Consider the following 27,290-nt stretch of genomic DNA (forward strand, 5'->3'; position numbering starts at 1 on the left):
GAACTTTCACAAGTAAATCTATGGAAGTGTTACTATCCGATTTTTCTGAAATTTGGATATGTTAGAGTCTATGGAAAATTAAAGGACACGTATTTTTTTATCTGCGGAAAAACATATTTAAGGTATGAAACCACCCCAAAATGTTAGGGTATAATGGAAAAATTGCGATATGTTTGAAATCAGTTTTGTCTTTTCAGACATGATTGTATTTTCTTTTACCAAATTTCGCTTCGTCGATATTTAAAATTATAAAAATATAAATTGATTTGTGAAATATTTCCACTGCTATTGACTGATTGCCGAGAGGCGGTTAGATAAATAATTAGTCAGTATTCTTCGTATTTTTTATATTTAAATAAATTACGTACCTGAGCAAAGATTGGAGAACCAGACTTTGAGCCTTGTCTTAATAGATTCCGACACTTACAAGGGACATCACCAAGGTGTTACACGCGGATTTTAATGAAATTTACATATGTGGTAGCTTTTCAAAAATCATTTGACACGTATTTTTTTATATCTGCTGACATGCATGTTGAGGGGGTGAAATTAGCCTTCAAAGTTTGGGGTAGAAAACACATTTTCTTTAATATTTTGGAAACTAGAGGGGGTAGGAAAGTGAATTTTTTTTTAAATTGTGTACCTTCGGCTGAAAGTTTCATTGGCCATAGAAATCTATGTTCCGTATAGCGACGACTGGTACCGTAGCGGATTTATACCTGACCGCTGGACCTTCCCTAGCTACCGATGAAACAATAAACATCTGATATTGTCCAATTGTTAAAAATATGACAAATTATCGTATAAAAAGAGCTCACTCTCTTCGGAAACAGATCTCAACTCATTTCTCCGCAAAAAGTAGGAGAAAATTGTATATGTAATAATTGTTACTTAATTGCAATAAACAAAAAATTCCAAAAACACGTATCCCCTATTTTGATCCATATTTTTCGTATACAAATCTGCAAAAAAATCGAACTGCATTTAGGGTGAAAAATTGAAAAAAAGAATCCAATTTTTTAATATGTTATTTAAAGAAATAATTTCTTCCGAAATTTTCATCATTAACTAAATTCCTGGCCAGAAACTACACAATTTAAAAAAAAATTCACTTTCCTACCTCCTCAAGTTTCCGAGATATTAAAGAAAATGTGTTTTCCACCCCGAACTTTGAGGGCTATTTTCACTCCCTCAACATGCATGTCAGCAGATATAAAAAAATACGTGTCAAATGATTTTTGAAAAGCTACCACATATGTAAATTTCATTAAAATCCGCGTGTAACACCTTGGTGATGTCTCTTGTCAGAATCATTGTATTTCGTGAGTGTAAATTCATAATCCACAAATTTGTGGGTTCCAGATAAGGCTGATATTAAAAGTGAAAACGTTAACGTTCCGTTGACTTTAATATTTAGGTATATGATTATTTAAGAAAAAAACTTAATAATAAACGGAACTAATAATTAATCATATCTGTCAACTTTTAGGTGTATTAATGTAAGATTCCGTACTTGACTCTATGTAAGCAATATTTTTTTAATAGTCGGAATCCCAAAAATATTACATTTATAAATACAGAAAACTATGATAACTTGAAGAGTTGTTAATGCAATCATAGTCCATAATTTTTGAAATTTTTTATTTATACTTAACGGAAATGTTAAGGAAATAAAAATGAAAATAGTATACAACTTACCTTCATCGACTCAAACATTCGTCATTACTATTTATAATTCATTTTACGCATTTAAAACTTTGACATTTAATCGGAAGATGGTTAGGTCTATCTAGCATACTTGTGTCAAAGCATTATTTCTTTTAGGAAACTTATTTTTTCAAAAATTAACCAATTACTAATCCATGATCAAACTTGTATTGGTATCTTTACCTAATACTGAGATGTACCTTTTCTATTAACAAAAAATAACAATTTGAAATAATATTTATTTTTACAATTTTACTATAAAACCTGGATAAAATACGATACTGTAGTAGATATTGGTCTTAGCACCAACAAAAATGGTAAAATACCTGTAGTGTGCAAAGAACTAAAGTTTTTCTGAGAAGCAGTTTTTATATAATTTCATAAAAATCGGCGTGCATTGGGTAATGTCCCTTGTAAGCATAATTATATTTATACAGTCTTTCCGGCTACTGGCGGGCATAATATTAGGGGATGATAGCTGGAGTGATACTGAACAACTTTTTCCTTTACCAAAATGTTGAATGAAGCTTAGTTTTTGAATTATTAATGAAAAACACGGATCAATCAGGGCGCGAGAATAGCACGCGAGAGCGACAAGATCATCGAGCTTGGCGGCTGAGCGTAAACGTATTCAAGAGCCTTTGCCTCGGAATAATCTAAACGTCTAATGAGACGTCTTTACACCAAAACTCACAAGGGACATCACCCAATTGATACACGCCGATTTTGATGAAATTTTTATATGTTATAGAACTCGAAAAAATATTTGACACGTATTTTTTTTTATCGGCAAACATCCACTCTGAAGTGGTGAAAATAACCCTTAAAGTTGGGGTTGAAAAAACTATTTTCGCAAATATCTCGGGAACTATTAGGCCTAGACAAAAAATTCAAAATGCAAATTTTTCTGTTTTAGAAGGCCAATAATATGGCCTAAGTGGATTTTTGAAAAATTTATTTGTTTAAAAAATATGTTAAAAATTAACATTATTTTGCAAATTTTTTTAATAAAACGTTGTACCATTTTGATCTAATTTCACATACATAAACTATGGGTCCAAAGAAAAAATACGGATCAATTGGAATTTTTAATTTCGCTTGCGGAAAAAATATTACTGTCCTTGAAGTTATACGTACATTTTATACCTTCCGTTCGGTTCACGACTGACTTCTATACATAGTATTCTGGCAATTGTATTATATTATATTGGATTATGGGTAAATGATTATAGTCCTCTATCTAATTATTATCTTGTTTTATTTATACTGGCTCGGAAGAACGTCTTTACTTACTCTTTGAAAACTGTTCTAGAAGTGAAGTTGACGCTCTGACTTTAAAAGGGAAAGCTAGCGTCCACTTAATATAAAAGAAAACTCTGCACCATGTTTATTACCCTGGCCTTCGACTCTAAACAGTCACAGGCCCTTAGACCTGGTGGTGCCAGAATGATTCTTACAAAGAAAGAAAACAGTGATTCTCAACGATTCATTTTTGTAAAGGATTATACATAAATAATCCAACACGCCCCCTCAAAAATGAATCGGTACTGTTTTAATCTAACTCAATAAACATGTTACAAAGTTTGTTTGATTCCATAATGCTACTTTAATAAATTGTTATTTCTATTTAATTAGTAAAGAACTATTCTTCCTTGCCTTCTCTGGGAAACTACATATGACCCAACATTTATTGCATGGATTAGGGAAACCCAGAAAAACCTAATCAGGTCATTTCAAATACTTAATTATACTTATATATATATTTATAAAAAAAAAAAAATAATATGGAAATTTTCCTTTCTTTTTTTTAAAAAAACATTACTGAAGTCCCATCCTTGTTCGAAATTCCAAGAATTTAGCTGCTGGCAGTGACTTCGTAAATATGTCTGCTACCTGGTGTTCTGTACAGACAAATTCAAGTTTTATAACATTTTTCTCTATCTGTTCTCTAGAGAAATGATACTTGATATCAATATGCTTTGATCTTTTGTGATTGCCTGGACTATTTGCTATATTTATACAACCATTATTGTCTTCCTAAATTACAATCGGATCTGAAATATTTATGTTAATGCTAACTGCTAACGATTTTAACCAAAGAGCTTCTCTAACCGCTTCAAATAATGCCATATATTCTGCTTCAGTAGATGAAGTAGCTACCGATGCTTGCCTTTTTGTTGTCCAACAAATCGTACATCGTTCAAATAATTGAAATAAATATCCTGTAGTACTTTTCCTATCATTCTCATCATGACCTCCCCAATCAGCATCAACATAGCCACATATTATATTAGTATAATTACCTCTTGTATAATTCAATTTAACTTCTATCGAACCTTTGAGGTATCTTAATATTCGCTTCAAATTCTGCCAAAGTTCTTTATTGTTTTTATTTGTGTACCTGCTTAAAATATTTACTGCAGCACACAAATCTGGTAGTGTACATACCATTAAGTACATTAAAGAACCAATTAAATGTCTACATGGAGCATCATGCTTATCATCAGAATTTAAGGCTATGTAATCTAGCTTAGTTGGGAGAGGTGTACTAACAGCTTTACAATCTTGCATTTTAAATTTCTCTAAAACCGTTTTAATATAAGCACTTTGATCTAAGGTTATTTTCTCACTATTTCTGTCAAATCGTATTCCTAAGAAAAATTTAATATCATTTAAATCCGTCATATGAAACTTACTCATTAGATAACCTTTAAAATTAACCATTGTTTCTTTACTAGCAGTCGCAATCATAAGATCATCCACATAAAGTACAACATATATATTTTCAAATATATTTCCTCTATCTAAAATATATATACAACGATCTACTGATGAGCTTCGAAAACCTTTTTCAACAAGACTTTCATCAAAGACTTCAAACCAACATCTTGCTGCCTGTTTTAAACCATACAGAGCTTTATTTAATTTACAAACTTGATTTTCTTTGCTCATAACTCCTTCAGGAACTTTCATATAAATTTCTTCCTTTAAAATACCATTTAAAAATGCTGTTTTAACATCCATATGATGTATTAACAAATTAAATTGATTCGCAAAAGCAATTACAAACCTGAAACTTGCTATTCTTGCAATTGGAGCAAAAGTTTCATTATAATCAGATAAATATTCTTGGCTAAAACCTCGTGCAACAAGACGCGCTTTGTATCTTAATGGATTTCCAAATTCATCATTCTTTATAGTAAATATCCATTTACAATCTACAATATTTGTATTCTTTGGTCTCTCTACCAAAGTCCAAGTTTTATTTATGTTTAATGATTTTAACTCATCATTTATAGCTTGTTCCCATTTAACTTTATCATCTCTTATTCTAATCTCATCAAATGAATTAGGAACACTATATACAAACGATTGCGCACACATAAGAAGATCATACTGTATACTATTTTCATTATATGAAATAGGAGGTTGTTGCTTAATCCTATCACTCCTTCTAGGTTCAAGTTTTGTCTTTACTACTGTTTTATCATTTTGAGATGAAGACTCCTTTTGTGCATCTGTTTCTATTACAGATTTATTAGATTTATCATCTAATTTTTCCTCTGAACTTACTTTTAATCTCGACTTTAATACATTATCTGATTTATCATTATCAGATTTATGAGGCTCTTCGCTTACTTTTACTGATTTTGACTGTATGTCAGATGCATCAGTTTCCTCACGGGTTCTTTCATTAACCCTTTCAAGCCTCACCACCGGTCGAGTTTTTAAGTAATTTATTTCAACCACAATTACATCCCTAACTACAACAAATTTCCCATTTTCCACATCCCACACTTTATAACCATTCGGTTCATAACCAACTAGTATTCCTTTCCACGATTTTTCATCGAATTTAGTTTTTCTAGTTTTATTATGCACATAAATGGTAGAACCGAAAACCTTTAAATACTTTACTTTGGGCTTTTTACTATGCCACAATTCAAATGGTGTTTTATTTTCCTTCAAAGCTTTAGTCGGTGTCAAATTAATTAGATACGTAGCTGTGAGCACCGCTTCTCCCCAAAATACTTTATCTAAACTTGCACCACTTATCATTGTGCGTGCTTTTTCCGTTATGGTTCTGACCATACGCTCTGAAACACCGTTTAATTGAGGGGTTCGTGGAACTGTTAAATGATAACTTATACCTTTTTGCACACAGTAGTCCTTCATCTCATTTGATAAATATTCTCTGCCATTATCACAATACAAATTAACAATTTTAAAATTAAAGTGAGCTTCACTCTTCTTAACAAAATCTTGAAAAACTGAAAATACATCTGATTTATACGTTATCAGGTATGTAACACAATAATGGCTATATTCATCAACAAATAACACAAAATAATTTTTATTATCTATAGTGGGTGGAGTGATAGGGCCGCAAACATCTGAATGTACAATAAATAATGGTCGTTTTATGTGACTTTTATCTTTAACCCTTTGAAATGGTAATCTTGCTTGTTTACCGTTAATACAAGCTTCGCATAAATTATCATTAGGTACAATTTTATCAATGTACTCGACATCAACAACCATTTGTTTATTTTTTAACTCTACAAATTTCGATCTTCCTATGTGGCCTAAACGTCTATGCCATAATTCATAATTATTACTTGTAGTATTATGTGCTTGTAAATTGATATATCCTACCTTTTCCATATCAATTTTGAAATCAATTGCAGTTAAATTATTATATGGTTTACCAATCATCACAGCTTTACCATCCTTTTTTACCTCGACTCCCTTTTCATCGAAGGTTACGGTCAGTCCAGCTTGCTGCATTTTCCTTACAGACAATAGATTATAGGGGACCTCAGCACAGTACAAGACATCTTCCAATGTCCCTTTTACTCCTAAATTGCTGATGACCTGCAGGTTTCCTCTTTTTGTTGCCTCGATGAACTCTCCGGTCTTTGCAATCGAAATCTTCACTGGTGGCTGCAATATAGTAAAACTTGAAAACAAGTTGTCCTTGTTCAGCAAGTGGTCCGATGCCCCGGAATCCAAAACAAAAGTTAATTTTTCTTCGTCTTCAATCTCATGATCGCCAGCCATGAAGGCAAATCCTTGTGAATCATCAGTCACCATCGGTTCTGACACTTGAACGGCTTGGACAGTTCTTTTCCGCTCTGCCTTGTGTTGTAGGTTCCTCTGATAGTGGAAACAATCCTTTATTTTATGGCCTTTTCTTCCACAGTGGTGGAACTTTACCGTCGATGCAGTACTCTTAGATTTCAAATTTTTATTTCTTTTATAACCATGTGGCTTTCTTATGCCACTTGCACTTCCAAAATTATTTTTATTATTTCCCATATTCTGTTGCTGATAAGCATGGAGTACCTTTTCGCTTGTTGAACGGCACTCCGTTCTTATTTTAACCTCATGATCTAACAATCTCGTTTTAACAAACGCTAATGTTAAATTATCCTCAAACAAAGTCTCAATCGCGGTGATAACACCATCGTAACTTGCTGGAAGTGTCAGTAGGAGATGCGACACTTTATCAGTCTCTTCCAGCTTAGCACCAACTGCTAACAATTCAGTGATTAAATCATCAAACACTGTAAAATGTTTTACCAGCGAGGTATCACCTTGTAACTTTAAACTTAATAACTTCTTCCTTACAGCCAGCTGAGTCGCAAGACTCTTTCTCTCATATATCGCGTCTAAATTTTTCAAAACCTCACACGCAGTACTTTCCTTCTTCGCAAAACCAAGGAAAGAATCTGACAGGTATTCAACAATTGTACCCTTTGCAATCCTTTCTGCCTTTTTCCAGTCCTCCGACAGGATTTCAGGAACTGGATTATCAATGACTTCAATCACATCAAGTTCATTCAATAGCGCACGTATTCTCAACTTCCACACACTATATCTGTCTCCATCAAATGGTTTAATGTTTCTTTTAACCTTTGAATTTTCCATTATAAATTTTATTTGTTCTAAAACTGTTTATCAATCACTATAATCACTTACACATCTTATTTATCACTAAGTATAGTCTGATTAAGCACTTGTATAGTTAAACTTTATAATCTAACTTATTCACTACTTAGCACTTACTTAATTCTATTTTAAAAAAATTAACAAAAAAAACACACACAAAAAACAGTTAATAAAAAACGTAATCTGGGCCCATAACCTATTGGATTATGGGTAAATGATTATAGTCCTCTATCTAATTATTATCTTGTTTTATTTATACTGGCTCGGAAGAACGTCTTTACTCTTTGAAAACTGTTCTAGAAGTGAAGTTGACGCTCTGACTCTAAAAGGGAAAGCTAGCGTCCACTTAATATAAAAGAAAACTCTGCACCATGTTTATTACCCTAGCCTTCGACTCTAAACAGTCACAGGCCCTTAGACCTGGTGGTGCCAGAATGATTCTTACAAAGAAAGAAAACAGTGATTCTCAACGATTCATTTTTGTAAAGGATTATACATAAATAATCCAACATATTATATTTTTTATTCTAATTCGTTTAAAAAAAGAATCTAGGGGTCCATAAGTGCCTCTATAAAAATATGGGGACAGAGTCAGGTATCCTATATGTTCCGCGTTATGGGCACGTACCGGTGGCAGTGTTCGACGCACGGAAGATCTAAACGCGTAAATTGTATTTCTGTCAAGTGATAATTTAGAGCACATGCAATTAAAGGAATTGCATCTGTTGATTAAGAATTGCCTCACGATTGCAAAAAATATGATAACTCTGAAAATATCATTTTTTTATAATTTTGAAATTAATGTCTTTTACTTTGAAATGATCTTCTAATATATTATAAACGGTAGTAAACGAAAAAGATGTAATAATGCTATGTATTATAAAATCGAAACGGATATCAGTATTTTTCAGCGCATATTTTGTAAAAGTGACATAGTTTTAATTTGATTGAAAGTAAAGTCAACAGGATTATCAAAATGTTCCGCGCTGCTACTGTTGCAACCATACGGTCCCATGCCTGTAGGTTAATTCGTGAATTTAATGTAGGTACAAGATTTGATATTTCATGCGCGAAATTTTTCCATATTCTATAACCATATACATATGTACATCAGAAGGTTGTATTAATCCAGTAGCGATTTTTTAATGCTTAAATCTGTTAAAGTTTTATTCGGCGACATGATATTGCTTATCAAAATTTAAAAAAATTAAAAAATGATTAAAAAAGTGATATTTTCAGAGTAACCCAACCGAACAATATATATTTTATAATCGTGAAGCAATTCTTAATTAACAGATGTTATTCCTTTAATTGCATGTATTCTACATCATTATGAAGATATCACACTTCGCACAAGTACAATTTACGTGTTAAGATCTTCCGTGCGTCGAATACTGTCACCAGTACGCGCCCATAACGCGGATCAAATAGGATATCTGATTCGAACAGCATATTTTTATAGAGGCACCTTGGACCTTCAAATTCTTTTTTTAAATAAGTTAGCGTAAAAAATCTAATATAATACAATTGCCAGAATACTATGTATAGAAATCAGTCGTGAACCGAACGGAAGGTATAAAATGTACGTATAACTTCAAGGACAGTAATATTTTTTCAACAAACGAAATTAAAAAATCCAATTTATCCGTATTTTTTTTTTTGACCCATAGTTTATGTATGTGAAACTTGATCAAAATGGAACAACGTTTTATTAAAAAAATTTGCAAAATAATGTTAATTTTTAACATATTTTTTAAACAAATAAATTTTTCAAAAATCCACTTACGCCATATTATTGGCCTTTAAAAACAGAAAAATTTGCACTTTTAATTTTTCGTCTAGGCCTAATAGTTCCCGAGATATTTGCGAAAATAGTTTTTTCAACCCCAACTTTAAGGGTTATTTTCACCACTTCAGAATGGATGTTTGCCGATAAAAAAAAATACGTGTCAAATATTTTTTCGAGTTCTATAACATATAAAAATTTCATCAAAATCGGCGTGTATCAATTGGGTGATGTCCCTTGTCAGTTAAACAACGAACAGAATAATTAAAAATAGTTTTCATTTATTTATTTTTCGTAAATACATGATAAGAAAATTTGAATCAGACTCATCTATTGTTTAAAAATAATCTTGTTCTAATGAAATTGTGTTCTTATGGCTTCATCGATGCTGATCTTTCGCAAAAAGATACACTGCACAATATCTGATGTCACAGCTTGGTTAGTAAACTCATTTTACTTCACTGTCACTTCTAATTATCATTTTTAACTGTAATATTCTGCTACCACTGTTCAATAATTTTCTAATGTAATAATCGCGGATAAAGAACATGAACGAAAACGCGTGAACGATTTATTCATAAATAATTTCAGCGACCTTTTATTTCCTCAGAAAATTTATACATCTGCCAACTTCTACGCTACTTCACAACAGTCTCTTGCAACAAGAACATTTGACACTCGAACGAAAGTGAGATTACGCTGTTATGGTGCGCTCAAGCCCTCGTATTGCACTGCGTGCCGTCTATACACTACTTTTCTGAGGAAGGACCACCCAGTTCGAACAGATTGGAGCCGTTACGAAAAGACACGTGGTTATAAACAAATTCGTTAGTGTTTATTAATACAATGTGACCGTCTATCAGAGTCACGTTACAATTTCTGCTACGTTTGAACTATTCTGTTAATGTCACTACTACTCTGCTCTATTTAGACTTGGTCTGTGTACTATAATTATTCTAACTTTCTTCTGCTCTAACTCTGTTCTGAATATGTTCTGTCTGGTTTTGGTATTTTTTGCCATACTTAAAACCTCCGGTTCTCCCTTCCATTGCGCTCTTAGCGCGGTACTTTCTGGAAAGAGAACACTGGAAAGTACTTTCGGTACTTTCTGGAAAGAGACTTTTCTTTTAAAAAACGCAAAAACCATTTTTGTCTTTTAAAAAGGGAAAGGGACAAGGGTTTTCTCGGACGCTTACGAAGCAACCGCTAATCCAGCAAACCGAAACGAAATTGTTTTATGATTCTCAAATTCGACGGGCCGAACGGCCGAAGATGTTGTCCAGAACTCTCGCTTCTTCTAGGCTCGAAACATTTGTAGTCACAATCGATAGTATAGGACAGAACGTTCGAAGGGAAATGTTAAAGAGAAAAAAGTTACGCGTCTTCGCGTGTTTGTCCATCGTTATTATAGTAGGAAGTTAGTGAAAAATAATAACAAAATATTACAGTTAAAAGTGATAATAAAAAGTAATAGTCAAGTGAACTAGCTGTGAAATCAACTATTATGTGGTGCGTATTATTTTTATGAATAGTTACGATCGAGTGAACGTAGTTATGAAGATCCATTTTCAATCAAGCAGGATTATTTTAAAACCAATGGTGAGTCTTATTTTAACGGTTTATAAGTTTTGTAACATCCCTGAAGAATTTTCAAACTTTTATCCCGGTGTCATTTCTTCAATTATCGACTGTATTTCTCTCTTACCAACCGCGACATTAGACAAATCAAGTACAGTAAAGACTGGATAACTGCGACAAACGATGGACTGGATAACTGCAACGTTACTATCCCCACCACTTAGGGGGTTCCCCCTTGAATTTTGACACTTGACGAGCGAACAGTGTATGTAATGTAATCCGAACCGGCGTATCGATGTGACAACACTAATGCAACAGAAAAACTTTTTTATTTTTTGGTTTTACTAAATATTACTTTTACCAATGTAATTGTGAGATTCTCCTGATCAAAATGAGACCAAACACGGCATAATTTAATGTCCTTTGAATATGTTGTTAGGGGCGTGGTTCTGGACAACTTTTTCCTCTTGCGAAATTGACGGAAAGCTTTTGTTTTCGAGATATTACAGAAATTGTTGTTAACTTTTGAAGCCAACTTCGAACGATTTTTATGTCCTTCTCATACGTTATTAGTAGCATGATTCTAAACGAGTTTTTCCTTATGCATAATTGGCGGTAAGCTCTAGTTTTCGTGATATTAGCGAATAAATATTGTTATTATTATTAGTGGAACGCCCCGTGCTATGCACGGGAAAGACAAGAAAGGGCAATTACAATGCACTGTACCAAAACACTAACTAAGCTTTGCCGCTTTGACACGCAACTTATGCAGCAAGATGAGTTCACGTTGACGTTGGTGTATTATTCCCATTGCTTGGTAAAGTCTCCCTACCGTTCTAACAAACATTTTTTTTATTTTTTAGTTGCAAAGGATTATTTTTTCTATGCATGTTCGGCGGTTTTTCCTAGGTGGGTGGTCCGATCGGAACAAAGCTTTTCGCATCTTGTGGAGTCTAACTCCCCAATGATACCATTATCAAAAATTTTTTCATTTTTTAGTTGCAAAGGATTATTGTTGCAAAAAAGTTGAAAAACGAATATCCATGTTGTCTTTTACTTAATTATGCTCATGGCATTTACGCAGTCAAAAAAAGCCTGGAAGAACTGTCTCACAGTATCCTATACAATTCTCCCCATTCCACTAAAAAGCGTTAAATAAATTAATTTTCGGAAAAAAAATACACCGACTTCGAAATGCACTAAAAAGTATAAAATAATTTCTATTTCCTAATGAAGTAATTTCTATTTCTCTGAATCATACAATTACGTCACAGATATGAATTAAACCTATTTACTCGTTAGGTAGTATATTAAATACATTTCAACTTTTTCGGAGGCGGCGCAAAATTAAAAATACCTCAGTAAACGTTGCTGCCAATAACCAGTTGATTGTGGTATGGCGTATTGGAAATTAATAAATCCCGAGAAAGAATACGAACCATTGTAGATATACCTGGTAATATACGTAAATGTAATGTCTGCATCTTCATTTGATCAACGTTTCTGATATAAATGAAATTGAATCGACTTCGTTCGCGTGTAGAAGCCATGGATCTAAGAACCTATAAACGGTGCCTACGACGCGGGAATTACCAAATTTGCGACAGATGGGCTCTAGCTTTATAGTATATGCGGCGGTCGAGTCTTTTCGTCGCATACTCTATGAATATAGCCCTTTGCGGACTACCGCCGCATATATGCGTTCTGTGTAAATCATCAAATTGGCCGAAGAACTCATACTTGCGTTTGGCGAAAACAGTTGATTGAGCCGAGAAACGCGTACATGTGTTCATGCACGTAAATCTGTGCATGTATATATAATATGTCCAGAATATGACTTGGAATGCTATGAACGAAAACCGCGTTTAGGCAGAAATATACGCCGGCAATTTTTAATGACTATCGCGGCAGGAGCTCGGCCCCACGGTTCACTTCGAACCGTCCCGTCCGCAAAGGGCTAGATAGACCATAGTTACATTCTATACGCACTAACACCTACTTCGCGGCGTGCTGTCGAATTATATGTATAGAAAAAAAAATAGCTATACAAGCTTTGCCTATGTTCGGCTGTCCAAAGGTTGACATGTTCAAAAAAATCTTTTAATTTTGCGCCGCCCCCGAAAAGGTTGAAATGTATTTAATATACTACCTAACGAGTAAATAGGTTTAATTCATATCTGTGACGTAATTGTATGATTCAGAGAAATAGAAATTACTTCATTAGGAAATAGAAATTATTTTATACTTTTTAGTGCATTTCGAAGTCGGTGTATTTTTTTTCCGAAAATTAATTTATGTATGGAACCAAAAGACCATCACTCGTCAGACTTCTCTAAAAATTTAATGTTAAACAGCCTCTCTCGTTCGCTTTCAGTCCTTTCCTACGTTTAGCGGTCGACGCGAGCCAAATGTAAACAAAGAATCGACACCTCGACTCGATAACTGCAACAAAATCGGGGCCCAAGCGTTGCAGTTATCGAGTCGAGGTGTCGATTCTTTGTTTACATTTGGCTCGTGTCGACCGCTAAACGTAGGAAAGGACAGAGAGTGAACGTGAGAGGCTATTAAAAATTAAATTTTTAGTAAAGTCGGGTGAATAATGGTCTTTTGGTTCTATATAAAATCGCACCTCAATACACTCGAAAAAACAAATAATATTACTACATAAACAAATGTTGTTCAAATTATGCCGTGTTTGGTCTTATTTTGATCAGGAGAATCTCACAATTACATTGGTAAAAGTAATATTTAGCAAAACCAAAAAATGAAAAAATTTTACTTTGCATTAGTGTTGTCACATCGATACGTCTCTGCCGATTGTTTTCTTTCCTCGGACCTCTCTCTCTTACAGTCTCTGTCCTTTTCTACGTTCGGCGCTCGGCTCGAGCCAAATGTAAACACAAAATCGACACCTCGACTCTATAACTGCAACGCTTGGGTCCCGATTTTGTTGCAGTTATCCAGTCTTTACTGTATCATAAGAATTAAGTAAACTGTCGGTAATAAATGTATAGTTCTGTATATGGAAAATTTCGCAGTGCCTACGTGCCGCGATGCTCGCCCCGAATTTCCTAGTGTTCTCGCGTAATCTTAGAGAAGGATAGGAATATATTTTACAATTAGGACATTATTAGTTATTAAAACCTATTAGTTAAACAAGTCAATCAATGCACATCAAGCTTACTAATATTATGTTATCCGGAACTAAAGTCAAATGTTAGTTTATTGCAGTATACATATATTGTAAATTATACTATTTCGCTATGGAATGTTCGAGAAGCATCGTATGCTTATACATTTAACTCCGATCCGTGTAGAATTCGTACGTAGTATATAGAAGAAGATGAAAAATGCAATTTTCATTAAAACACTATTAAACTATTATTTTTGTATCAATAACATAAACTACCGAGTAGAATGCAATATTAATAATGTAATTAAATCGTTCGTTTTCATAATTAATGTTTAATTGCGAATTTATACGAAAATTATATGTATATTTCGACGTTATGGGGGGTTTCCAAGAAATCGACAGGGCTGCGAGTATAAAAGGCCGAGCGAAACCCGCCTAAATCGCAGAACAGTTTTCGAAGTCGAGCGAGCAAGAAGTCTTCAGATAAGTACATATAACCGGAACAGTTTTCGCTGTCAAGAGCCGAAACGATTCTTAATACTTGACTGGTAAAGCGGGTATACGCCATTTGGATACTTGACCGTGGGTCGTCCTAGTAGCCAGCGAACAGCAGGCTCCCCATTCAAACGGTTTCATATCTGAAACTCCTTTAGGAGAGTGCTATACTTAGTGCCAAGAAAGGCTAAGACATCGAAACGATAGCTCTCAGCTACTCAAATTTGATTTTTCGTCGGATTGCTAACGCACCGTCAGATTCTCGGAGTTCGCTCTGGGTAGTTTCGTAGCCAGCGAATAGCAGGCTCCCCATTTGAGCGGCTTGGTCACTGAAGCCCGTATCTTTTAGGTGGCGGTTCAGCAATTACGATTTTATATTAGAATCAATTGATTTGCTACCCTTTTCCTGTATCGTTGGGTCGTTCTAGTAGCCAGTGAACAACAGGCTCCCCAATTAAGCGATCTGGTTTTGGCTGTCAGTGTTCGTTTTGACAATAAAATAATTTTAAGAAAAAAAAATACGCCGACTTCGAAATGCACTAAAAAGTATAAAATAATTTCTATTTCCTAATGAAGTAATTTCTATTTCATTCAATCATACAATTACGTAACATATATGAATGAAACTTATTTACTCGTTAGGTAGTATATTAAAGACATTTCAACCTTTTCGGAGGCGGCGCATAATTGTCTGACGAGGCGAAGCCGAGCGAAGACTATACTTCGACTCATGTAATGCACTTTTCTCGATAACTATCATAGATAGAGCCTTGAAACGTCACACATTTCAAGATCTAAATAAAAACAACTTTAAGTTCAATATTGAACAAAATCGGATAAAAATTAAAGGAGTTAGACTTAATTTTAGCCCAGAACGAGGTCCTTTCACTAGAAATAGCAGAAATCTGGTCTTTTCTCCTTGGTGAACGTCTCATTAGACTATTTGAGGTCCTGAGAAGATCGAAAGGACCAGTTTAATTAGTTAGGCGAATATCTTTAGTATCCCGGCTTTTTCTCCAGAGGAATTAAGGAAGGAAGTGGCGCGTTATTCTTTTTGGCCTAGCATAAGTTCTGAAGACAATATTCGAGATACTTTTCCGAAAATTTAGAGACGATTTAGGAGTCTGGTTTCAAACAACTTTTTAATCGAGTTAGCTCTCTTGGAGGACATACTCAGGTACACATATGTGGGATCGGTTTATTCGGGGTTCATCGAATACGATCGGGCGCGATCGGGCGAGCGGGAAACGTGGACGATTGGCGCCAAGATAGTTCGGCGGTATTATGAGTTGCCGCGAAAATTAGCGAGGGAACGAAGAATTAGCTAGCATTTGTTTCCTTTTACGCGAGAACCCAGGGCGAACGAGGAAAACGGCGGGGCGTCGCGAGGCAGTCTCGTTGTAACGTTGGAAGTAGGAAGTCGTCCGAAAAGTTGTATCAGTGTCCGTATTTGATTTTTATATTTCGTTGATTATTATACTCTTGTTAAATTATTAAAATTATTATTCTGTTATTATTATTCCCAAAAAAACTAGTAATCCGTCAACCTCGATTATTTCCGATCCTACATATATATACAATGGAAGAAAAGGGGCTAATATTTTTTCTTCACATGATTATTTATTATAAAAGTATTCTTTCTTAAAACTCTCTTTTAGCCAAAAACCATTGCATAAAAGCAAGCCTAAGTATGCCACATCTGAGGAGAACAAGACATATGTTGCATTTTCAAGAGCAAAAAGGCTCGAAGACATTGAACTACTCTCATATCCATCTTGGGAGCGTCTTGATTTGATAAGAAGGCAAAGAGGATTTAAAGAGAGAATTGAGTTTATCAAATCAAAATGGAGCTCTGGGGAAGAACAAAGGGGATAATAAAAAATTGTTGGTTAATAGAAAAATTTATCTAGATAAGTAAATTCAATATTGTTTGTCTTAATTATACTAATGAATCGAAGCGACAGTATGTCGGCTTTGAGTGAATTTAATTTATTATTAAAGTCTTGCTGTCAGCAGCGCCCTCACTGATTATTGAAAAAATGAATATTTTATTGATAAACCGGGAGTAAGTTTGCAAAAACATTTATTCGGTCAGCGTCAGTGTCGCTCAGACTCCACTGTGAGCAGTACTCCTAGTTAAAAATACCTCAGTAAACATTGCTGTCAATAACCAGTTGATTGTAGTATGACGTATTGGAAATTAATAAATTCTGAGAAGGAATACGAACCATTATAGATATATCTGGTACTATACGTAAATGTAACGACTGCATCTTCATTTCGCATCGTTTCTGATATAAATAAAATTGAATCGACTTCGTTTGCATGTGGAAGCCATGGATCTAAGAACCTATAAACGGAGCCCACGACGCGGGAATTACCAAATTTGCGGCAGATGGGCTCTATTTTTATAGTATATGCGGCGATTGAGTCTTTCCATCGCATACTCTATGAATCTAGATAGACCATAGTTACATTTTATATGCACTAACGCCTACTTCGCGGTGTGCTGTCGAGTTATATGTATAGAAAAAAAAATAGCTATACAAGCTTTGCCTATGTTCGGCTGTCCAAAGGTTGACATGTTCAAGAAAATCTTTTAATTTTGCGCCGCCTCCGAAAAGGTTGAAATGTATTTAATATACTACCTAACGAGTAAATAGGTTTCATTCATATCTGTGACGTAATTGTATGATTGAATGAAATAGAAATTATTTTATACTTTTTAGTGCATTTCGAAGTCGGTGTATTTTTTTTCTTAAAATTATTTTATTGCTTGAGACACCCTGTAGAGTGTCGTATCCTTTACACAGATGAGTTATTTGGGGTGTTATTAAAATATGCTAGATTTTCAACAAAATGTTGAAAATTCAAGAAAATGTTGACTTTAAAAGTACTGTACTTTTCTGAGGAAAATCAGTCTGCTTTAACTTATATAATTAGGCAAAACCTCAACTTTTACACCTATAAATTAGATTTTCCCAAAGACTTTATTATACTATAAAATGCAATAGCAGTTCAAAACTACGTTTAAATTTTGTAAACTCTACGAAATTCAAAAAATAATTTAAATATTTTTTTAAAAATAAGTTTGAAAATGAAAGTATCTCCTATACAATAATTTTTACAAAGTTAATGTACGATTTATTATCAATATTTTTTGCTAAAAAACTGTTCTTGATATTGGAATAATGAGATGATTCCATGGCCAGATGGCATGTTTCGTACAAAATAAACTTAAAACTTCATTAACATGTTTCAATTTACAACTGTATTTTCTAGATGTAATAAATCGAAAAGAGAAGGCTAAACGAGATTAATGGTATAGCAATATTACATACCAATATAAACTAATCTTATCGTGTACGATTGAAAGACGTTTCCAGCGGCTATTTATCTGATGTCTAGTTATGAAACAGTCACTGTTGTGTTTTGTTCTTTATATTAATAGTTAAGTTTATCTTGAAATAATATTGCATAATTTTAAACATTGAATATTTAGTTAACGTTTTACTTTCTCACATGAAATATTATCGAGAAAAGAACTGGTAAAACATATTACTTTTTAAATATTTGTATTAACATAAAAATGTGATAATAGTTAATATTGTTAGTAGATAAATGAAAAAAAAAATTAAAAAGTCTTTTTTACATATTTTTATTTTATACTATATGTATATTGCATGAAATTATATAAACATGCATTTTTTATAAGCATTGTAAATAGCTTAAAAAGTAAACATGGCAGTACTGAAGAACTATTTAAACCATATATTTAAAACAAATATAATTGAAATATTAAATCAAAATATTTAATCCATATTTTGTGAAGTAGGAGAATTTGATGGGAGATAAAAATGGATTAACCGATTTAATCAAACGTTCGTAAAAACTAACGATTTGAGTAATTTACGTCAAATAACAACTACATATTTTAGTTGTGCCGAAGATCAAGTCAGCATGCGTGATTTAGAGGATAGAACGATTAATTTTGAAACACTGTGGTCATATATTCAAGTCCTCTTATACTTTAAGCAAATTTTTAATTTCTTTCTGTTTACATGCAAATATATATTATACATATGTCCGTTTTAAATATATACGCATAATTATGTAAACATTGATGTATATTAGTATTTATGTAAATAATGTTTATATGGACATATTTATGTAAATATTCGTAGTGCACAAAATGCATCTAATGAAACTTGCATGGAAATTCTATATGTATCTACAGGGCGTTCATGCCTAAATGTGACAGCGCGATATTTCATGAACTATTGATAACACGAAAATGTGTTTATATGGAAATTGCATGATAAAAGAGACTCTATTATTAATGTAAAAGATATGATGGTGAAATTTCGTTTTTTAAATGGAACTATATATTTGGAACTATATACATATATTGAACTGCTGTCAAAAATTTCAGTACACATAACTGAATCCTTTAAGCTTATTTCTAAGCTACAAATCCTGAAAAATGCAGATTTAACATGTAGAAACGTAAACTTTCCTTCACCGGATACAATTGAATGATATGTAATAGTTGATACGACGTAATCTTTTATGAAAAATAAAAAAAAATACCACGCAATTTTTCCATTCTCAACTTAATTTTTAAGAAAGTTGAGTTTGGAAAGCCGCTTCGTATATTTACTGTTACAACTGACAGAGTAGGAATAGGCACAAAAATGCGTTGCACTGACAAATGTATGATACATTTTTAACACCTGTCAACTTCGTATTAAAATTTAGGACACTTATAATGTTTGTAAAAAGTTGCGCTAATTTGTAAAGAATGAAGCGTAGAAAAGAAACATATACAGTTTCTTAATTTCCTTTCATTTTTCTAGCTATGGCCACTCTGAATGTTTCAAATTTTATTATAAATAGTAATTATACCATTATATATTACTTTATATCATAACGATAAATTTATTTTTTCAAAACATTATTTTGAAATACATACATATGTATACATTTATATTTAATACTGTTACAAATAAATTTGATATATTTTTATATAATTACAAAATATTTTCATATTTTAGGTGAAAATTTATCTTCTGGATCCATTTCTCCAAGTTTATCTGTATATTTAAAGCAAAAGTTACTTCATAGGCGGTCAATGAATAATCTACTTCTAACTTCGCCAACAAATTCCATGCGACATTCGAGTCCAGAATCTGTAAAGAGTGCACCAGTTCAATTTAAATCACGATCTACATCTCATGATACGTTATTTAAGAATAAAGAGTGCCATGAATTTCAAACAAATAGAGCATCTATGGATAGTTTAGCCAAACAAGCATTGTTAGCTGTTCAAGTTCTTAATTTAATCCCTACACAGAAAGCACGAGAAAGGTATATCAACTTTTAACTAAATCTTAATTATACAAAAGTATTATCTTCCTATTTAAATAAATTTTATGTGTTCTCTTTTTTATATAGAAATTTTCTACATGGAAGAATCGCTGCAAATTCATTGCTTGGGCCAGTAGAACTTGAGAAAGTATTACCAAATCGTGAATTAAAAATTTTTATTGGAACATGGAACATGAATGGACAGAGTCCACCAAAAGAATTGAATGACTTTATGTTACCTTCAGATATTGAAACTGTGCCCGACTTGTTAGCAATTGGAACACAAGAATCATGTTCTGAACGAAATGAATGGGAAGCAGCTTTACAAGAGACTCTGGGCCCTTCTCATGTATTACTTTCTAGTACTAGTTTAGGAACATTACACCTTGCGCTCTTTTTAAGGAGAGATTTAATTTGGTTTTGTTCTATTGCTGAAGACGCCAGTTTTTCAACCAGGACAGGTACTGCTTTTAGGACAAAGGGTGCAGTAGCTATAGCTTTAATGTTATTTGGTACAAGTTTCCTCTTTGTTACTGCACATTTAACTGCACATCAAGATAAAGTTAAGGAACGAATACATGATATTAAAAGGATAGTTAGAAATCTTGATCTTCCTAAAGATTTGCCTACAAAACATAAAAGTAAAGGTATAATATAAATATATTATTACATTAAGTTGTTATTATTGTCTTAATAGATATTACATTGCGAAAGTATTGAAAATATATTATTATTTTAGATGTAACTCAAAATTTTGATTGTGTATTTTGGTGTGGTGATTTAAATTTTCGTTTGACTCAGCCACGAGAAGAGGTTATTCAGTGGGTGGCGGATACGTGCTTTCCTCAACAATCACCTATAAATTTACATAAAGACCAATTACGAACAATTCTTAATGAAGGAGCTGTTTTACGTGGTTTTGAAGAAGCGCCAATTACATTTCCTCCTACTTATAAATATGATCCTGGAACACAAATTTTTGATTCGAGTAGCAAACAGCGCACACCTGCATACACTGACAGAATTCTCTTTAAAGGAAAAGGACACACAAAAGCATACATTCGAAGAGTTAGTCATGAAAGTTCTTCTTCGTATAAAGATGGAATTATAGAATGTTTAGTCTATGACTCTGTTCCAAGTATTTGTACATCAGATCACAAACCTGTATGGGGTGTTTTCAAAACTACTGTTAGACCTGGTATTGATACGTATGTATTTATTGTTAATGTTATACAAAACTACTACTCAAATATATTTTTCAACTAACATTTTACAGAATTCCTCTCAGCGGGGGTTTATTTAATCGCGAAGTGTATTTAGAAGGTATAAAGCGACGAGCAGCCGCTATGGATGAGACTCATGGCACTTCTAAAGTATGTTCAATCCAGTAGAACTAGGTAATATAAATTTTATAGAAAGAAATTTTCGTACTGATAAATTAATACATCAGAAATATTTGTTAGTTCTAATGGTTGAATATCAAAATGCGAGATCAATGTATGTGCTTATTTTACTTCTTGCAATTAATATTGTTTCTTTTGTTGTCTGTTCTATATATACAGGTGATTCTACGTGAAAAAGTAAACACAGAATTGTCCAAAGTTTTATTTTCGAGAAATTTTTTTTTGAAAACTTATGGAATACATATACGATTAAATTTAAGTAGGCTGTCCTAGCTGACGGATTTACGCACAGATAGCAAAAGCGATCTCCTCGAGCTACAAAAAACAGGAGCCTGCACACGACAATATAAATTTATGTTATGTAATAAATTTAATGATATGCCTATTGCCTAAGGTATAACTTTTATTTCTATATTTGTGACTATAACTAAGCTTAGGCAGTATATCCTCTGATTTATTGTGCAGTTTAGATTTGTGAAGATTAAATCCAACAGTAGTTGTTACGCCATTTCATTATTGATTCTTTTTAGAGTTTGTAAACATTGTCAGTGATATAGTTGGAATAATATAACCAGTTGTTGTGGATTATTGTTCTTTTTTTATTGTATTGCAGTTACTGTTAAAAACATCGCAACTGTTGTTACATACATAACTCCACTCGATGAGTTAAAAAAAAAATACTAAATTTTAATGTATATTCGCTTTAAAATTTTTCAAGTTCTTGCACAATTTTTTGTTCAAGTTGCACAATATTTTCATCAGCCACGTTGTATACATACTGCCTAATATGTCCATATACGTTATTATCAGGGCAATGTTAGGAGCCATTAATTATGAGTGGTCTGTAGGACAATTTATGATGAAATCTGGTTAAGCATCTGGATTTTAGTCTGGTTAAACGTCTGTCGTTATCCTCATTGGTTTAACACAATGAGCTCCGAAATTTCGAACATTTAATACGTTTGCTTTTACAACTATAGGCATGAGATCGTTTTCTCGTGACGAGCATATCGATATCTCAGTTACATTCGGCTCTTAGTCTGTTCGAATTTTTAGATTCATGTACTTCTCTGTAGATGATTATCTAGATAAGGTCCTGAACTGCAAATACTTAACCGAACAGGAATAGTTCTAATCTACAGAATTTGTAACAGATCTAATAAAATACGGCAATACTACAGATAATTTTGACAATAATAACTTGAAAAACTAAAACGCGGAGATACATTAGAACCTTGTAATTATTTTGTAGTTGGAACAGATTTATATCAGTAATAATGGTAGTTACATTGGCTATAGTACATGTAATATGATAAAAACGAAACAATAATCTGTAAAAATCTATTGTATTATTTGAATCATATTACTATTAATTTTGGAAACTCCGTATTAACAAAAACGAAGCAACAATGCTATGATATAACAACCAGGTCATATACGTACATATTATTTATTTATTTCTCTTCGTAGAATCATCTTCTTTCCTGTTATGTTACGCTTTTCGTCCCAGTCTGTTTAATTTTTAATTGGTTCTGACTGTTTTATATAAATAACAAACAAATTTTTTCTAGTACAGTTTATAAAGTATGTTAATGCACAATGTGTACTTTTAACAACTACTCAAAATAAAAGCATAAGTAAGCTTTTAATTATTGTAACAGATGTAATACCAAATATCGTAGACATATGTATTATTTATAATTAAATAAAAAAAGAATGAAAGAGAAAAGATAAATCTTTGTTTTTGACCTGCTATTTATTACTTTCTGCTGGTATTTGTAAATTTTATTTATGTAATATTATTATCACTTGTCAGACTTGTGAGAGATAGCTATAATTTGCTTACAGTCTGAGCATATATTGGAACAAATCCAGTTCTAGATATTTGCTGTAAATATGTACACTCTGGATACGAATCTGAAATAGTCCTACTAGTTTCCAAGCAATTAAAAAATGTTAAATTTCAAATTACTTCAAATCATATTTGCATCTGAGAAATTTTGAAAAGTTTCAAAAGTCTTTAAAAACTTGAATCCCTTCATAGGTGTGAAGCAATTCTCAAATTCTTAAAATAATGAAATTATATAGTTGAAAATCAAAATATCTGCTGTCTTTGTCTATTTGTGTGCACAGCAACATAGCAGAAATAAGGACCACACGAGCTTCTCAGTTTTGCTGTATGAGGCTCCAAAAGTTAATAAAGAGTTAATTTGTTGCTTCACTAAATCTTTAATTCTTTCCAGTAAAGCGTTATTATATGGTAATATTACACTTAAGTGTACTAAAGAATAAAGAGTTTGCAATAGTTGGTTTGTAATTGTCATAATAGTTTTGCTATGGTGCTCCATATTTTATGCGTCCGACTGTCAGTCGTTGTCTTACAAGGAAAAGTATGGAAGTGTCCTCCTTCGATTTTGATGAAACTTCGTACGTTTGTTAAACAGGCAAAAATAAGGGACATGTATTTTTTTATCGGCTGAGACGCGGGTTTAAGCGGTGAAACGCCTCCTTAAAGTTTCGACCCGTTTTGGCTACCTCGAAAACCATACGAGATACATTAAAACTTCTAATAGGAAAGTTGTATAGATTTTGCGTATAATAACAAGGTAATTTATTTATAACAAACAAATTTTTCATAACCTTATTTTACAATTTATTCAAATTTGCATAGTGACAAAAAGTGAAGAAAATTTTATAAATATGTATATATATGTAATTATATATAATTATATGTAATTACATATATGTATATATATATGTATATATATGTCATTTATTATAAATAAATTACATTTTGCACAATTCGTTAACATCCTGTTATTATACGCAAAAAACCATACAACGTTCCTCATCAAAATCAGAGAGGAACACTTCCGTACCTTTCCTTGTTAATTAAATTTAGATGTCGTACAAAATAACATGTTTGCTTTTTTCATTGATGTATTGTGTATAGTTGTGAATAACAAAAATTGCTTTCTAAATCATACAGATATGTATTACTATGATCTGTTTTATTTATTAGTTTCTATCTCACTGATAAATATAACAAATAATGTGTGTGATGCGGAATAGCAACATTGGTAGGATAACAAAAAGTGTCTGAATGTAATCTGACTTAGATTTCTTACATACTTCTTTGTTTTAACATAGTTACTATACATTCACTGTATATTTTATAGAGTAACTTTTGCTTCGAATACAAAAATCCATGTCGACTATCACATTAAAAAATAAAATTTAATATCTGATATTAAATTATTATTCATTATTACATTAATTTTGACAATGTAATTATTTCAATATTAGATATTTAATAGTAACCAAGCAATTGTTCTTGAGATAATTTACTATTCAAAATATAGTTATGACTTGATTCTTTGTTCCACAATGTTGTCGTGTGGTGACATACATAAAAATTTTTTATAAATACAAACATTAATTTTTGTATACATCTAAATATTTAGAATGCAAAATTTAATGGAAAAGTCTTCTATGAATTAAATACAATTAACCCTAAGAAGGATTAAGATTGAAACTTTTACGACGTGGACAAAAGATTTCGAGGTGCATGGTATCTCTATTCAAGGCATATTTTGTTATTAAAAAGACAAAGTAGAGTAAAGTTACATACATAAGAGTGCACGCACAAACTTCGTCTCCTCGTTAAATAATAAAATTATTAACATCGAATATTCGAGTACATATTCGGACACATATTCGGATATTCAGGTATTCGAGTATATAGATTTTGTGTACCTCTTGCATTATTTACAATATCTCGATGTCTAATTGTACATATTTCTGACCTGTCGTGGAAGAAAATGATCGAATAAGAGCCTTGCGATCATAGAGTTGCCGAACTTGCAGGGAAAAACATTAAAATTGTAGCGGCTAAAGCTACAGCTCGCCACTTTCCGCTCGCACTTTCTCTCTCATCGCGTCCCAATAGTACCACTCTCGTCGCTAAATGGCCACCAGTTAAACTGATTTTCTGCAGCAAAAATCTGTTACCAATTTATACAAATAACGATCACCGGCCACTAACAGGCAGAACGTTTGAGTGAATCCATTGCTACCCGAACAATAAAAGAACGGCATAAAGCGGTAATTGATTCTCAACGAGTGATGCCTAATTGGACGTCGACCGATTGGACGGTCCCGATTCGACGCGTTCCAACTTGAAGCAGGACCGAATGGACCCTTTTTTTTTGTTTTTTTTTTTGTTTTAGGAAGACAGAAATCCTAGTAACGGACATCTGGGAAGATAGCCCAGATAGTGTGAGACTCCCCGCTTCCAGCGCCCCTAGAAGAGGGGCGGTTTCCACGTCCTACTCACTAAAACTGTCTCCCGCCCCCGCTAGGCGGGGGTTGGCGGCAACCCGCCAGGCTTCCTTATCGGGTGGGACATAGTGTACCTGGACTAGGCCATCGCTCGCAGTTGTGGATGAAGACTACCCCCCCCCCCCCCTTTTTCGCGAGTGTGGTCCATGCGTGGAGAGCGGATGCTTCAACCAAAGAGATTTCACCCGAGAGGCTGCGTCAGGGACTAGGGAAGGCTCCCGCGCGTTACGCGCTGACCTTCACTGAACTTGCACGCCCCCTCAAAGCCGCCTCTCGGTGGGCGAAAACATACGGTAAAACCGCGACCTCTCCCCACCATTTCCCACCTAAGTATCGCTTTAGAAGTATCAGGGCCGAATGGACCTAACCTAACCTAACCTAACCTTTTTGTTTAAGGAAGACAGAAATCCTATTACGGACACTTGGGAAGATAGTCCCGGTAGTGTGAGACTTACGCTTCCGGCGCCCCTAGAAAAGGGGCGGTCTCCGCTTCTGCGGAAACGCTCATGCGGTTTCCACGCATACTCACTAAAGCTGTCTCCCGCTCCCGTCATAAAAACGGGGGGGGTGGCGGCAACCTGGCAGGCTTTCCTGTCGTTGGATATGGTCCCCCTGCGCTAGGCCATCGCTCGCATGTTGTGGAAGAGAGACTACACCCCTCTCCCCACCCCCGCCCCTCGCGTGTGTGTTCCATGTGTGAGGAATGGATGCTCTTACTCAAAGGTTCTTGGCCCGAGAGGATACGTCAGGGCCCAAGGGGAGGCCCCCGGGCATACGCACTGACCTCCAACTTAACCCTGTATCGCCCCCCGGCACCGCCTCCCGGTGAGCTCGAGCATACGGCGAACCGCGACCTCTCCCCACCATTTCCCACCTAAGTGTCATAATACGCTGTCTATTTCTATGCCTAACTCTGCTTTTAAAAAGTTTTACCCTCTAACTACATCCTGTCGCATCTATGTATCCTATGCTACTCGATATTACGTAAGTTTCTGTTCATGAAAATTTCGTGAAGTTTCCGTCCCCCACCCCTACCCCCGCCCTATTGCTGGGATTTGCCTCATCTCGACTGTTGCCTCACCTTGCCTATATTTGTACTTTAGCTCTCGTTGTCCTATTTGTATTTGTGATTTCTGTACGATAAGTTGTGTTAAATAAATAAATAAGATAAATCTAATATTTAATATTCGTAGGGTTTATTTTCCCTTGCTGCGCGCTTACCACTACCATTCCGTTCCGCGATCGCTTTGTACTTCGTGTTTTCCGCGCGCCGCTTTTCGTCGCGTTTTCGCGTTATTTCGCATAAGGTTTATTCCCTTACCGCACATTCGCCGTTAGTATTCCGCTCCGCGATCGCTTCGTAGTTTAAATTTCCGCGCGCCGCTTTCCATCGCGTTTCCGCGTTGCTTCCCCTTTCCTCGTCCCTTTTACCCTTGCATTATCGCTGCTTACCCGATTTTCCTCGCGTTTCCTATTACGCCCCAGTCTCCTTCCACAACGCTACGTGAGCCCATTGCTCTTATGCAAC

General features: G+C 33.9%; 2 protein-coding genes across 10 annotated transcripts in view; one reads left to right on the top strand and one right to left on the bottom strand.

Moving 5' to 3' along the window:
• INPP5E (Inositol-3-phosphate synthase) overlaps positions 1-26,994 on the top strand; it is a 57,512-nt gene extending 30,518 nt beyond the window's left edge. For 3 of the 9 annotated variants that reach the window (XM_076542179.1, XM_076542182.1, XM_076542178.1), the window contains 5 exons: positions 19,706-20,018; positions 20,106-20,665; positions 20,758-21,226; positions 21,295-21,415; positions 21,581-23,150. In XM_076542179.1, the coding sequence (XP_076398294.1) occupies positions 19,706-20,018; positions 20,106-20,665; positions 20,758-21,226; positions 21,295-21,409 (1,457 nt within the window). In that variant the 3' untranslated portion in view covers positions 21,410-21,415; positions 21,581-23,150. Of the gene's footprint in view, positions 1-19,705; positions 20,019-20,105; positions 20,666-20,757; positions 21,227-21,294; positions 23,151-25,650 lie in introns of those variants that run through there. The other 6 variants (XR_013041603.1, XR_013041604.1, XR_013041606.1 and 3 more) reach the window with 6 other exon arrangements.
• Positions 19,566-27,290, bottom strand: part of LOC100878018 (uncharacterized) — a 47,652-nt gene continuing 39,927 nt past the window's right edge. The window contains exon 11 of the transcript XR_013041608.1: positions 19,566-19,840. The gene's annotated coding sequence lies outside the window, so the exon portion shown is untranslated. The remainder of the gene's footprint in view (positions 19,841-27,290) is intronic.

This window comes from Megachile rotundata, chromosome 2 (assembly GCF_050947335.1).
Source record: "Megachile rotundata isolate GNS110a chromosome 2, iyMegRotu1, whole genome shotgun sequence".
NCBI classification, from domain to species: Eukaryota; Metazoa; Arthropoda; class Insecta; order Hymenoptera; family Megachilidae; genus Megachile; species Megachile rotundata.